The sequence below is a fragment of the Dermacentor variabilis genome, chromosome 6 (genome assembly GCF_050947875.1).
Source record: "Dermacentor variabilis isolate Ectoservices chromosome 6, ASM5094787v1, whole genome shotgun sequence".
Classification (NCBI taxonomy): domain Eukaryota; kingdom Metazoa; phylum Arthropoda; class Arachnida; order Ixodida; family Ixodidae; genus Dermacentor; species Dermacentor variabilis.
In genome coordinates this window covers 145,555,129-145,567,977 of record NC_134573.1, presented here as the reverse complement: position 1 = coordinate 145,567,977, position 12,849 = coordinate 145,555,129, and the positions used below count along the sequence as shown (strand labels likewise).

The window sequence follows — 12,849 nt, the reverse complement described above, 5'->3', positions numbered from 1 at the left end:
TTGTTTGATGGCTAAGTCTGACCACGGGCTAATATTATAAGAGACAATTAACCATATATCTTTACATGTGAAGCTTTCGTAGTCAATGACACTCAGCCCAGTCGCCCTCCCCTTTACGCACAAATCATTACCTTTCTCTCTGTGAAGGAAAGTGCAGAAATATTAAACATTTACTTGTGAATAGGTTCAAGCTCTGACGGAACTGCACTTCTGTGTAATGAAAAGTTGGTACTGTGTAAGCTGTGATGCACAAGTCACGGCACAAACCAAGAACAACACAAGTCCTTAAACGAGCCTTAAGACTTTTTATGCAGAAACCCTGCTACTGTCCTGCAGTGGTTACGGCAACTTTGTGGTCACCACCACTGAAAGCAAGGTCACTGCATATAAGCAGGTTAGTAGCAGGTTCAATAGGATTGCCAACAGTCTCGAATATAGGGGGACAGTTACGACTTTTAAGTAAATGTCCAAACTCAAACCAGTCAGGACAGATTAATGTCCCAACTTTTCATTTTTTTCTAATGAATAACAATCGCTAAATCATATTTCCTCTTTATGGTGCCCGATAGCTTGGTTGCATATTCTTCTCTTTTGTCTTCTGTTGCTTGTCAAACATAGAGGCGGTTTTTGTTTTTGTTGTGGCTCTACTTCTGTCTTAAGCTCTAGCCATTCACAGCACCTGTATGTGTAATGGTAACTGTGTTAGCCAGGTAATTATTCCACCTTGTCAGAAATCAGAGACATACATACAGACAGACAGCTCCTGGCACTGACAAGGTTTGTGACAAGGTGTATCGCCAATCATTCCCATGTTGACTTTGCGGCCATGCTAGTGCCAGATTTTTCTTTTAGTAACATTAGCGTGAAATTATGTGGTAGATTTTACAATTACTAGTATTTAGTATTCATTGAGAGGTCAATGATGATGACATATTACATAATTTATTGTGATAAAAACTATATGCACACTCCAAGCGAATCTTCAGCACCACTATGGGGCTTCGCCTATATTTAGGCATATATATGCTATGCGCTTGTCATGCCGTATATGCAGGTTATATTTCTACACTATTCAATCACTAAAGTTGTTTACACCAGGTCTTATGTTCTTGACCTAATTACACCTCAAAATTTTGAGAATGGCAGCCCAAAACGAATATCATGAAAGATAATGTTTACAGCGCATGCCTTTTATCTGAAATCTTCTCGGACTATTGAATATCATTAAAAGTTCAAAACAGTATCAGCGCTCGAACCTGAAAGTGATGTAAATTTACTCCTGCAGCTCTTCATAGTAGTCCCTGTGTGATGTCATTACAGGTCCTACAGGTTGTGTTAATGTTTTGAAGGGTGGCAGAAATTTTGGCACAGACGCGTATGTCACGTCTGAATTAGTCAGACCCGTGTACAGTTGGAACACTGTCTGAGAAGTTCATGTGCAAAGCTAAACATTTTTTCGCAGTCAGTAGTTCATCCTTGAGGTAAAACTGCCAAATTTTTACTGCCCTTAGCTTTTCAGACTGTTACAACAGTTTGCCAAAATTTGTGTAACATGTTTTTGTTGAAATGGCTTAAGTTGTGGAAGCTTTTGAAAGCACTGCAACCTTATAAGGAGTGCACCCATAACAGAGGCCACCTGCATAGGTGCACTGAAGGAAGGCTTAAATGATTACCAAGTGCGCATCCAAAGCAACTAAGTAGCATTCGCATTTTAAATGGTGGTGCTGGAAAATGTGCATGTGGCGACAGGATGATCACACCTAATATAAGCAATGAATGAAATAACTTTTATTATGATATGGGTGAGCCTTTGACTAAATAAGGGAAAGTTCTATGAACTCGCAGCTACTTCGAAAGATGTACCGATGACTGGAGTTCCTTGAGTGCCAGTTTTCCCCGGGCGATGTGCATCTTGATAGCATCCTGAAACGACAAGACACACGCGAGGCTACGTTTTAACTAAGAGACCAATGTGACCTGTGTTTTAACTACTATTGAGTAAACGTCCTAAAACAACTCAAGGAATATAAGACACCGTAGCAGTGGGTCAGGTTTAATTTTGGTAATAGTAAGAAATGGTGGCTACAATTCACTGTTTTCGTTGTAACTAATTGCCGTATCCAGGTTACTCATACAACAGGTCACTGACCAATGTCAAAAAACAGTTTGATAAGTGGTCAGCGCCTTTGTATGAATAATGCATTTACATGACCAGACGGTGTTCTGTCGAACTCTTGATTACATCAGGAAATGCATCTATCATCGGCACTCAAGGAAGTAATCAGGCCTGCATGCAGAAGTCGAATTGTTACGAGCTTCCGCTTCGGATTGACAAGAAGTTACTAGTAAGATCTGAAGACTTGGTAAATTATGATTTTTCAACACGGCTAAATCGTGTGAAGATTAATCTGACTATAATACACAGTAAGTGGGCTATTAAAACGGGCTTTATTTTGCCCACTGACTGGACAGAGCGAAAATTATGCTGGAATTTCTTTGCACTAACTGCAATAACTGAAAACAGACACGGTAATAAACTGACGTCTTTAATGACGTGAACCATTTGGTTTTGACAGACCCTCGTTCATCGGCCGCATACTCCGTTGTCAGCACTAATATGTCACACGGAAGTCGCTAACACAAACGCAGCTGTCACCGTGAGCACAGCACGCACCTCCTCTGTAACGTGCTTGTTGCTGTCAAAATCATGCCTCGCCCAAACCTGCAGCTCCTTTCTTTGCCGCTCGTCACCAACAGCGCGTATCGTTCGCAGAGTATCTCGATACAGTTTGAGAACTTCTTGCCTCAGCATGAACTGTAAGACATTAATCATCAGCGACAAGTGTAATTATTTCTGTGAATAAAGCGCTTGAACGTGCAAACACCCGTGCATGTGTCAAAACATACTCTCTTTAGCGTCATCATATTCGAAGTATTTGTACTGAAGGAAGCTGCCATCTTGCTCCTCATCTCGTATATATATCCAATGCCTCCTTTACTAGATGCCTGCCGCGTCGCTAGTCTTCCTATTGGAGCGGAGGTTCCCGTAGTTCAGGGTAGTCGCGGAGAGACGGCGCTCGCAGCCGACCCACTTCCTGTTGCGGAGGAAGTGACGATTACTAGGCTGGCGCGCGCTCCACCAATGGCTTGACCAGAGACTGTGGGTCCTGTGCCTCCGGGATCGCATCAGACGCCGCTAAAATCTCGGAGGCATGGCTACGTGATTTAGGTTTGCAGCGGCCACCGCAGCTAGCGCTCGCAGCCGACCCGGGTTAACCCGGGTGGGGAAGAGTAAAGAGGAAAGGGGCAGGAACCAGCTTCTCGGCTCACGCGGCAGGCATCTAGTAAAGGAGGCATTGATATATCTATGCCTGCCCTGTCTCATCCCAACCATAGAGTTTCCCAGCCACTTGTTCTTGAAGTCCACTACGGCGGCGCCACCTTCCCAAAAAGTTGACTTCGCTTCTTTTATTTTTAATGCACTACATCAGCAGAAGCGAAACTGACGTCGCCCTAATTGTGTCTAGTAAACTGCGAATATATTTGAAAAACAAATTACTAAAAAGCTAGGCAGCGTCATTACACCCTTTTCCGTTGTTGCATAATCTTTTTTTTCTTCCGCCTTGGTGACAACCATTTTAGTGACATATCCCCTCCCTGCAAAGGTTAAAACCAAATGGTAGCGGACACTGGAGCAGCAGACGCAAATAGTAGCATCGTCCCTATTTTTGTTTCCTACAGCCGCATCCATCCTGCATTGCGCAACAATTTGTTTAGCACGCAATTTGTAAATGAATCCCCAAAGGGGTGACTTCAAAAACGGTCTTTTGTCGTCTGCTCAAGCAGACCAATTACAGCCACGAAAGTCACTCGCCCTTTCCGCTGGCTTCATCGCTTTTGAATCGTGCATGTATCTGTTATTTTTAGTATAGTTTGCATAATTTCTTGATTGTATTTGTTTCTTAGCTGATATTCGACCGTATTCGACCATAGGGGGTCTCCAACGCAGGACGTCTATGATGTGTTTTTGTCTCAATATAGCGTCCGCCGAATTCAACAAAAAAAAAAAAAAGCGCAACCTTTAAGATTCGCTGCTTAAATATATAGGGCGTAACTCTACTAGGCGTAGATTTACTTTTAGGCCTGGATTTACTTTAAGTGGTACCACGGTACCGTGTGGTAAGTTTGCCGGGAGATGGCGACACCATTCCACTCGGTTGACTTGATTTTGCGCACATTTCTAGACATATTCGCAGACCGCAGTTTGTCCACTTCTCAATGTCGCACTAAAGTGTGTCTGATAAGAGCAGCAAATAAAAACTCTTTGTTGCTTAATAGTTCGTTAAAGTTAAGTTTGTTAATGCCATCACACGCAATCACTCTATAGATGCCTATGGTTACCTGCTTGCCCGATGCCTATTGCCATCTGGTGCACTTCGCGCGAATCTTGCTGCCAACCTTTGTACCACGTGACAGCCAGCTCGATGCGCGGGCGGTGAGCGTCTGGTACGTGCGTGTGTGGTGTGGACCGCGCTCACGGAACTGCGGCGGTGAGTCGTACCTTTGTTTTTACTTTCAGTATTGAACATTGGGCGCGCAACCGTGGAACCGTGCCTTCCACAACGCCTAGGCGACACACGTACGCGCCTGTTGCAGCAACGCCGGGGCTGCGTGTTTCGGTTGAGACGGCCGCCGTGCTTGCTATTTACCTGCACGTCTGGAACCCGGCAACCTCGCTGCGCGCGGTGAGCACAGTCGCGCGCCAACTCCCGCCAGCTGAGCGTGACATATTCGTACCCGACTGTCTGGTTTCAGCTTCCAATCGCGTTTTCAGTTTTGTTCGATGCTAACACGCGATATCTGCGTCGACGGCCTCGGACGATTACCCCGAAGAGAACTCGCGCGCTTCCTGTACTACTCTTACTTTGATCGCAGCACGAAGTCCGTCTGTGACGAACGCATGCCGGTGTTTTTTTCTATTTTCTTTTTGCGCGAGTTTTGTTTTCGCCTTGTTTTACTACGTGCTGAACACGACACTGGCACCCTGAAAATTTGCGCGCTCTTCTGCTTGTGTCGATTCGAGTTTCGGGTTCGCTTTTTTTGTATACTTTTCCGCAACTTTATCGCGTCAATTTGTCGTTGAGAGGTGTGGTTTTTTTGCAGACCGGTGCGCTGGCCGGTCTGCGCTTAGCTGCAGACGCACAGACGAAACCTTGGGGGCGCTTGTCGCGTATTTGCATTTTTTTTTTTCATCTTCTGTCTGTGTCGCTTCGCGTAATGCGGCGCGCAAAGATTTCGCAGGTGCGGGCGTTACCCTCAGATTGTACGCGTGCATGCGAGCCGCGGTAGCTTCGCCAACAGCGGCGCCGGTTTGTGTCTGTGCCGTTGCAGCAGCAGCAGCAACAGCAGCAGCTGTGTTATTCTGGCTGTGTGTTCTCCGTGTAGCTAAGCTGTGTCAGCTCCGAGGAACCGAATCGAAATCCGGCTGAAACCGTGTCGCGCGAGGAAACGGCGCGACCGTGACCTCGAACCGAACGGAACCTGTAACAGAGTCGAATCTTTTCGCGTTATTGGCCTTACGAGTATTTCTTATTTTTCTTTTTTTTTTCCCCTCTTCTCTCGATTCTTTCGCTGGCGTTCGTAGATCGGTGTTTCTCCGCTTGCTCTTTCCATGAAGACCATACTGCGCTGCTTGTTTCAACTTTCTGTAATACTACAGGAAAGCGTGTGTAAAACGCACGCACGTAGGAAGCTAAAAGCGTTGGGAATTAATTGGACTGCAGGAGACACTTCGCTTATTGCTTGTAACTCGCTGCGCTTTCGGACGACATGGCAAACGCGGAGGGGTCACACTGCAGCGTGTGTGTGTGTGTGTGTGTCGTCGAAAATGCGTTTCACACCGAAATCTTTTAGTAAGGGCTCAGACATCGGCTTCGCTGGACGTTATAACCGAAGTCATCTTGAAGACGCTGTGCCTGGCAATTGATGCTAAGTACGCCTATGCAGAGACACGCAATTAGTCCCTGCCATGGCTATGAATCTATAGATGCGGCTACCTGTAGAATTCGTTGGTGCCGTTCTCGATCATCCGTGGTTAAACACCACTTGCGTATAGGTTGCAAGTGACAGCCTTCTGCCTGAAATCTCGTACAATCTTTCTGGAATGCGGTGGTCTCGTGTGTAGGAGGCGATGTTGGTGCGTGTAGCTATTATTATTATTATTATTTGTTTTGAACACATATACACATATACACAGGTAACAGGAAAGGGAAAGCGAGGAGCAGGCTGGCAACTGCCACCGGAAGGGGCACAACGCCTGCCTACTCTTCTGAAGGGAGGTTACAGCAACACAGAAATGGAAGATATGAAGGTGGGAAGAAAAAGGAAAGAGGAAAGGTAGCTACCCACACGCGTGCGAGCAGAATACACGTTAACGTGGGTTTAAACGCGAACAAACAACGGCAACGAGGCCAGAACACGTACGCTCTTGCGCGCGGTTACTTCAGAACCGTACTTCAGAGCGTCGTCTGCAATCGTTGCTCGACTGGTTTCTCAACGAGCTGTAGTCCCATGACTCTACGCGTTGAAGCGCTGAAGAAAGCGGAAACGAGACTTGTTCTAGACGATCTTGACTTTTCATCTATTCGAGAAATGTCCCGTCTGTCTTGGTTGACTCAGCTTATCGCGCCTTCTCTCTCCCTCTCTCTGTAGTTGCGTACGTGCGCGCTGATAGTTAAACACCCCTCCCCTACCCCCCTTGTTTGTTTTTTCTCTTTTTCATGGCTTCCCTAGAAACCGAGGTGCTTTTATATCGGAAGAGGTACAGCTGCAGACGGATGTGCTGGGCATGTGCGTACTTTCGATATACAGTAGAGCGCTTCTACAACGAAATTATCTGTATAACGAACGATTGATTATGTCCCGGTCCGAATTCCTAACTTTCATGTGTATGATGAACGCGTGTATATATACAACGAAGTAATTTACGCGTCTCTGACGGCTGATCTGTTGCTTTACAGCGAGAGCCAGGTACCGGTGGGATCCACGTACCGGTCGAATGGCGATAGGGCAGCATTGTGCGACTATCTACGTAGGTATAAACATATGGACTAGTAGCATTCGTAACTATGCAGATAACTACATATACAATTAAGCGCCCGTGTCGGAGTGTAGCCACGTGTACCACCGGTACCGGTACCACCGTGATATAGGGTGCCACCGTGCGGTTCTTACAGCTGCGTTAAAACTTCGCTACCTTCGAGATCGGCCCACGAAAACGGTCGGACAGTCACAAGAAATCGCCGCTTAGTTGTCTAAACCCATCAAAACCGGCCCCGCACACTGACAGCGTCTTGTGGTCGCCGGCGTAGCCGCAGTAGGAATATTAGTAGTAGCAGCGGCAGCGCAGTATAGTATAGTAGTAATAATATCGGTAGCTGTAGTAGTGTTACGTTTTGGAAAGTACCACCGGACGGTACAGTCCTAACCATCTCGAGTCACACCCCTCTCAATTGTATCCCGCTATCTCGTCTCCACACGTTGTGCGCGTATAGGCGGGCCAGGGCGCAGTCGTTGCGTGCTCTGCTTCCCAAGCTTGTTCCCCACTGTTGACAGACAGCCTGACGGATCGCGGCACGCAACCGCAGTTGAAAGCTCCCCATGAAAGCTCCCCGAACTGCCCTATAGGAAGGGCGCGCACCAATATTACGCCAGTCGCGGGTTTCCCGCGAATGTCCCGAAGTCACACCACGCGCTCGATCGCGCGGCATAACAGCCTCTGCAGTGTTTGCTCGCGGATTGCGTGCGATATACATGCGCGGCCTTCAGTTTATTTATTTATTTATTTACAGTGCCCTCAGAGTGAGTATACCGTATAGAGGGGAGAAGCTACATAAAGGAGGTAAAAAAACGACATACAGAAAAGGCACGGTATAAGTAACAATGAAAAATTATGCTAGCTCACTAATTTACACATCATAAACATAATAGTGGTAGAGGGATCGTGCGAATTCTTTACAGTGCGCATGCGTTGATTGAAGCTGAGTTTGCATAGCCTTACTTTTTTAATGAAAATGAGCTCATTCTTGCGTACGCTGACATATTGTCCGATGTTCACGACAGATACAGTTTCCATGTATATTTCGCGGATCCTGAATTTTCGTAGATTGGTGAAATGGAAACGAGCTTGCCTAGGAAACAGCGTTAGTAAAATTGAACGAATAGACATCAAGGTTTTTCGCGATATCGGTGTGCCCGTTCATATATCCACAGCCGTCGCGTGGTGCCAAATTAATACGCTGCTGCATCGTCAGATAGTTGAATGCAAGCAACGTTGATCGATTGATACATAACTGTCACCGTATAGTAGAGGTGGAGAAATAATTTCGACTACCTGGATTTCTTGCGCGTACGTCCTATGCACGAGTTTTAACAGCGGAGCTGCTATATACGCTAGGTTCCGGCGCGTAGGACAAACAAGATGGCGGCCACCCCGCAGCTAAAAGAGCTCAAGCAAAAGCTTACCGCCGGGTGTGCCCCAACTCCGTTTAATCGCGAGAAGTGTCAAAACGTATTGTGATAACGAAAAATATAGCAGTGAAAGAAAAGTAAAATCGGAATAGACGCTGTTTAGTATGGATTGCGGTTTGGCGTCACGGGCTCTTCTGTAGGCAAACCACATAACCGTATCGAACCCGTTACCTCGAGCTCAGACGGCGCGCCGCCATTTTGCATCGATTTCTTTCTTTATTCGTTTATTCGAGGCAGCTTACAAAATTGACTCGGGAGACACCGCTAAATGCAGAATATACAGGGTGTTTCACGTAACTTGAACCAAGGCTTTAAAAAAAAAAGCAGTTAACTGCAGCTGAATGAAACCAGCGACAGAAGTTTGCCACCGTGTGACGCTCTTTAGAGTACTTCTTTATATTGCGCTTAATTAGGTGACTAACCAAGATGAATTATGCAGTTCTTTTAATATTCACTTTAGGGCCAAGTGCGTTTCCTTGCGTTGTAATCTAGGGGGGGGGGGGGGGGGTTCAGAAACGACCGATCCAATTTTTTTTGTGGCAACGTACATACGCTGCGTGGCGATCTTTTTTTTTTTTCCGGCGTTTAGAGAAAGCGCGCGAAATATGAAATAAAACCACGTGACTGCTCTCGTGCGCTATCGTATTGCAGCGCCGTCAACCGTGCGTCGAGCCTTATCAGGAACCGCTTATCGGGGACGACGGCGCATCCTTTCCGTGTGCCGCCGCCAAAGATGCTGACGCACTGTGAAGCCGATGCCTAGAACCGCGGCCGCTTACTTCGCCACGCATCGCGCGCACAGTTATTTTGCACGAAGTGCGGTTGAGAGCGTTGCAATGCTGTAGTGCACGAGCGCAGTCACGTGGTTTTATTTCACATTTCGCGGGATCTCTTTAAACGCCGAACAACAACAACAACAACAACAACAAAAATAACCACGCAGTATGTACGTTGCTACAGAAATTGGATCGGTCGTTGCTGAATCCCATCTACAACGCAACGATATGCACATGTCCCTAAAGGGAATATAAGAAATATTGCATAGCTTATCTTAGTTAATTAACTAATTAAGCGGAATATAAAGAAAATCAATCTAAGGAGCGACACATGACGGCAAGCCATATGCCATTGGTTTCATTAGTTGAGGCTAAGCACTTTTTCTTTTTTTTGAAATCTTGGTTCAAATTACGCGAAACACCTTGCATATATAGTGCCTGACGATGCCGTGTCACTCTTGCCAGGTGCACCGAAACGTTGAACTAGACTATCACACAAAACAGAAAAGTAGGTGTTTACATTAAAAAATCATTTGCATCATTAGCACGCGTTTGAATTTAGCGCCTGATAGGCGACGATATATACAGGGTGTCTTTTTTTTTTAGCTGCGCCACATTTTTTTAAAATATTGTCTATGGCAGATAGCACAATTCTAACCCTTGATCTAAAATACTCGATGAGGCGGCCATTACTTCTTCGAAAAATCAAAATGTTCAGTTGAATAAGTAAAATAATTACGCTAATTATCATTTCAGTTAATTCTTTTTCAATGTACGAATTATAGCCGCTGAGTTCGCACGGCGTATCCACTTGGAACGAATTCTAAGGACAGCACCAGTTCCGAGATATTAATTTTCAGTGTCCGACAACATGCATTGGCGTTCCAGTTGCTTTTTAAAGAAACTGCTGTCTTAAATATTGAAGCACAGAAGTAACTGCAACATCAGTGCTTTTCGAAGAGCACTTTGAAAATTAATATCTCGGAATTGGTGCTGTCCAGAGAATTCGTTCCAAGTGGATACACCGTGCGAGCTCAGTGGCTAGATTAAAATATCTGGCGTAAAGTAATTAACCTTGAAAAAGTTGATTAGCGTAATTATGTTACTTATTGATTTAACCATTTTCATTTCTCGTAGAAGTAATGGCCGCCTCATCGAGTAATTTAGATCAAGGGTTAGAATTCTATTATCTGCCACAGGCAGTTCTTAACAAAATTTCGCGCAGCTAAATAAAATTGTAGGCGACCCTAATCTTTGACGTAGCTGTCTCTTAGTGGCACTCGCACCTCGGCGTTGGTGTTCCGTAGGCGAAGCGAGCGAACGTCTTTCCCCTGGCACTATATGTGGGCGAGAAGCGAGAGTGGAGGAAGAGCAGCACTAAAGCCCCTTAAACTTCGTAAAGCAGCGACACTCTCCTCTGCCTTCACTCCTCGTTTCTCCTCTTTTTCTCGCTCCCTCCTCGACCGCGGCGCCGCCTACACTGCTCGAGCGTAAGAACGGCGCCAACATGTGCTCCTCGCCACTCTGTAGACGCTTCTCGAGCAAAAAATGGCGCTGATGCACGGCGCGAGGGCCCACGTGATGCTATTAGGCCAATAGCGACGCGGCGTCGGCCTCGGCCAGAGCGCGCGAGGAGGAAGCGGCATTCTTCAAAGCGTGGCAGTACTTTACGAAGTTTAACGGGTTTTCACCAGCACGCGTCACTGGGCGAAGCCTAGACCCCAGCGAGCGGCTCACGAAGCGCACAATATGTGCCCTTTCCGGTGATGACGTCAGAGCATGTGACCAGCGCGCGCAGCGGTTGCGAGCAAGCGAGCGCGCAGGTGAGCGCCGGGAGAGAAGCGAGAGAGGGACTCGCGTCACATCCGCTCTGCTAGGCAGTGTTCAGTCTATGCCAGGCAACTGTTTTCCATTAATTAGCCTGTTAAATGTCACGCCACCTTCTTGTGTGTAACGTCATGAGCGACGTCATTCCTTCCGCTTTCTACTTCCGGGTTTCCAGGAATTTCGCCAAAGTCGCGCTCACTTGACGGGTCTCTAAAGTCTACGATTCTGTGCTTTGATGTGCGGTAATCAGCGATTTTTAATTCTAATTATTCCAGTTATGAACGTTTAACTTATGCTCTGACGTCATGTCTATAATGAAACCCATGAATTCTGTACTGTACTGTTTTTTTTTTTCGTTTCTATTTTTAGTGTCAGGAGCATTGAGTGACACTCCTCTTTTCACCTCCGTTCAGGAGGTGAACCGGAAGTGCTGCACAAGAAGCAAGAGTGTCACTCGATGCAGAGCCAGCAGAGTTGTCGCTGCGTGAGTGGGCGTTTCTGGCAGGCGTTCTTTCCGCATTTGCATACGAGGATGACAGCTCTTGACACTGTTATGCGCGTATGACCTTCCATTGTGCGGGTGCCCGGAGCAGTAAAGAAAGAAAATACCAGCAATACTCCACTCTAGCTTGTATCTCTTCGCCTGACGTCTTTCTCTCGATCCCCCCGCCACCGCCTTCTCTCGCCCCATCTCTTTGTTCTGGTCGTGGTCGCACGTGGGAAAATTAGTGGAGTTCAAACGCGCTATTGGTCGGCGGGCACAGCTGGTCGGTCACGGTTTATCGGTGACATCTAGGTGCACGCTGTTTCGCGGCGATCTATTTTTTTCTTCTTCTTCTTCGTTTTCGTTTAACTTGTATCCTCGGCATATGGCGCACCTCACAGCTGCCCCTATCCCAGCCTCACGACCTGTCATATTGCTATCCGTTTGTTGGCCAACTTTCTAGCGGCTGTTTCTTTTCTCTCTCTCTCTCTGTCACTTCATTGCGTGACCTACGGGCCACAATTTCTTTTCTTTCTTTCTTTCCTTCTTCTACACACGGAGGTAACGTTAGCTTTAACTGGCCTCTTCTTGTGCGTTTCGTTTTTGTTTGTTTTTGTTTGTTTGTTTGTTTGTTTGTTTGCTTGCGTTAAGCCTCCTCGATCTTGCTCGTGCTTTAGCCGATGTCCCCCTCTTTGTGCGAGTGTTTGACCAGCAGTTGCGGCGTTCCGATCTACTACACAGATTGCGTATCCGCTGTTCCCATACTCCTCATGGTGCAAGCTGCTGCACGAATGCAGACAGTTGCTTTGCGGGCTGCGCTGCGGCGGTGTAGCTGTGAGTCACCTTCGCGGCTCTAAGCGTTCGTCTTTCGCCGTCCATTGAAAGCGAGGACAATGTATACATCGAGAGAATGAAAGGAGAATAAGAAAGAGGACTGCTTTCAACTACAGCGCCCGCATAGCGCTGCAGCTTTTCAAGTGCGCTTCGCCTGCTCCAGGATAGCGTTAAATGCGTCACAACATACAGGTAAGTAACCGTGAAGTCATATTTTTTGGGAAATATTATTAGTTTATTATTATTTTCTCTTGAAACACTTCTATGTTTCTTTTTTTTCCACGCCACAGGAAAGAGCAAATTAATTTTATTTTATCGCTAAGCATACTTTTTTTTTGCGTGTGGATTGACGAACCTGGGTCCATCGCGCTATCTAGTCCATCGAATTTATGTTACATG

At 46.4% G+C, this 12,849-nt stretch overlaps 2 protein-coding genes across 5 annotated transcripts in view; one reads left to right on the top strand and one right to left on the bottom strand.

Annotated features, from left to right (window-relative positions):
* Positions 1-1,766: 1,766 nt before the first annotated feature.
* On the bottom strand, positions 1,767-3,003 carry LOC142585400 (LYR motif-containing protein 2). The gene is made up of 3 exons (XM_075696138.1): positions 2,908-3,003; positions 2,675-2,815; positions 1,767-1,923 (listed from the first exon to the last, which is right to left on the bottom strand). Exons 1-3 carry the CDS (start codon positions 2,968-2,970, stop codon positions 1,846-1,848), a joined length of 282 nt encoding a protein of 93 aa, XP_075552253.1. The 5' UTR covers positions 2,971-3,003; the 3' UTR covers positions 1,767-1,845.
* Positions 3,004-4,433: 1,430 nt separating this feature from the next.
* Positions 4,434-12,849, top strand: part of LOC142585399 (uncharacterized) — a 532,153-nt gene continuing 523,737 nt past the window's right edge. For 2 of the 4 annotated variants that reach the window (XM_075696134.1, XM_075696131.1), the window contains exon 1: positions 4,435-4,550. The gene's annotated coding sequence lies outside the window, so the exon portion shown is untranslated. Of the gene's footprint in view, positions 4,551-12,495; positions 12,643-12,849 lie in introns of those variants that run through there. The other 2 variants (XM_075696137.1, XM_075696132.1) reach the window with 2 other exon arrangements.

Excerpts from the sequence above, each read along its gene's own strand:
- LOC142585400 (XM_075696138.1), bottom strand. The coding sequence starts at position 2,970 with ATGAGGAGCAAGATGGCAGCTTCCTTCAGTACAAATACTTCGAATATG. Across the intron at positions 2,816-2,907 it reads ATATGATGACGCTAAAGAGA|TTCATGCTGAGGCAAGAAGT; the intron begins GTATGTTTTGAC and ends AATGTCTTACAG. Across the intron at positions 1,924-2,674 it reads ACAAGCACGTTACAGAGGAG|GATGCTATCAAGATGCACAT; the intron begins GTGCGTGCTGTG and ends TTGTCGTTTCAG.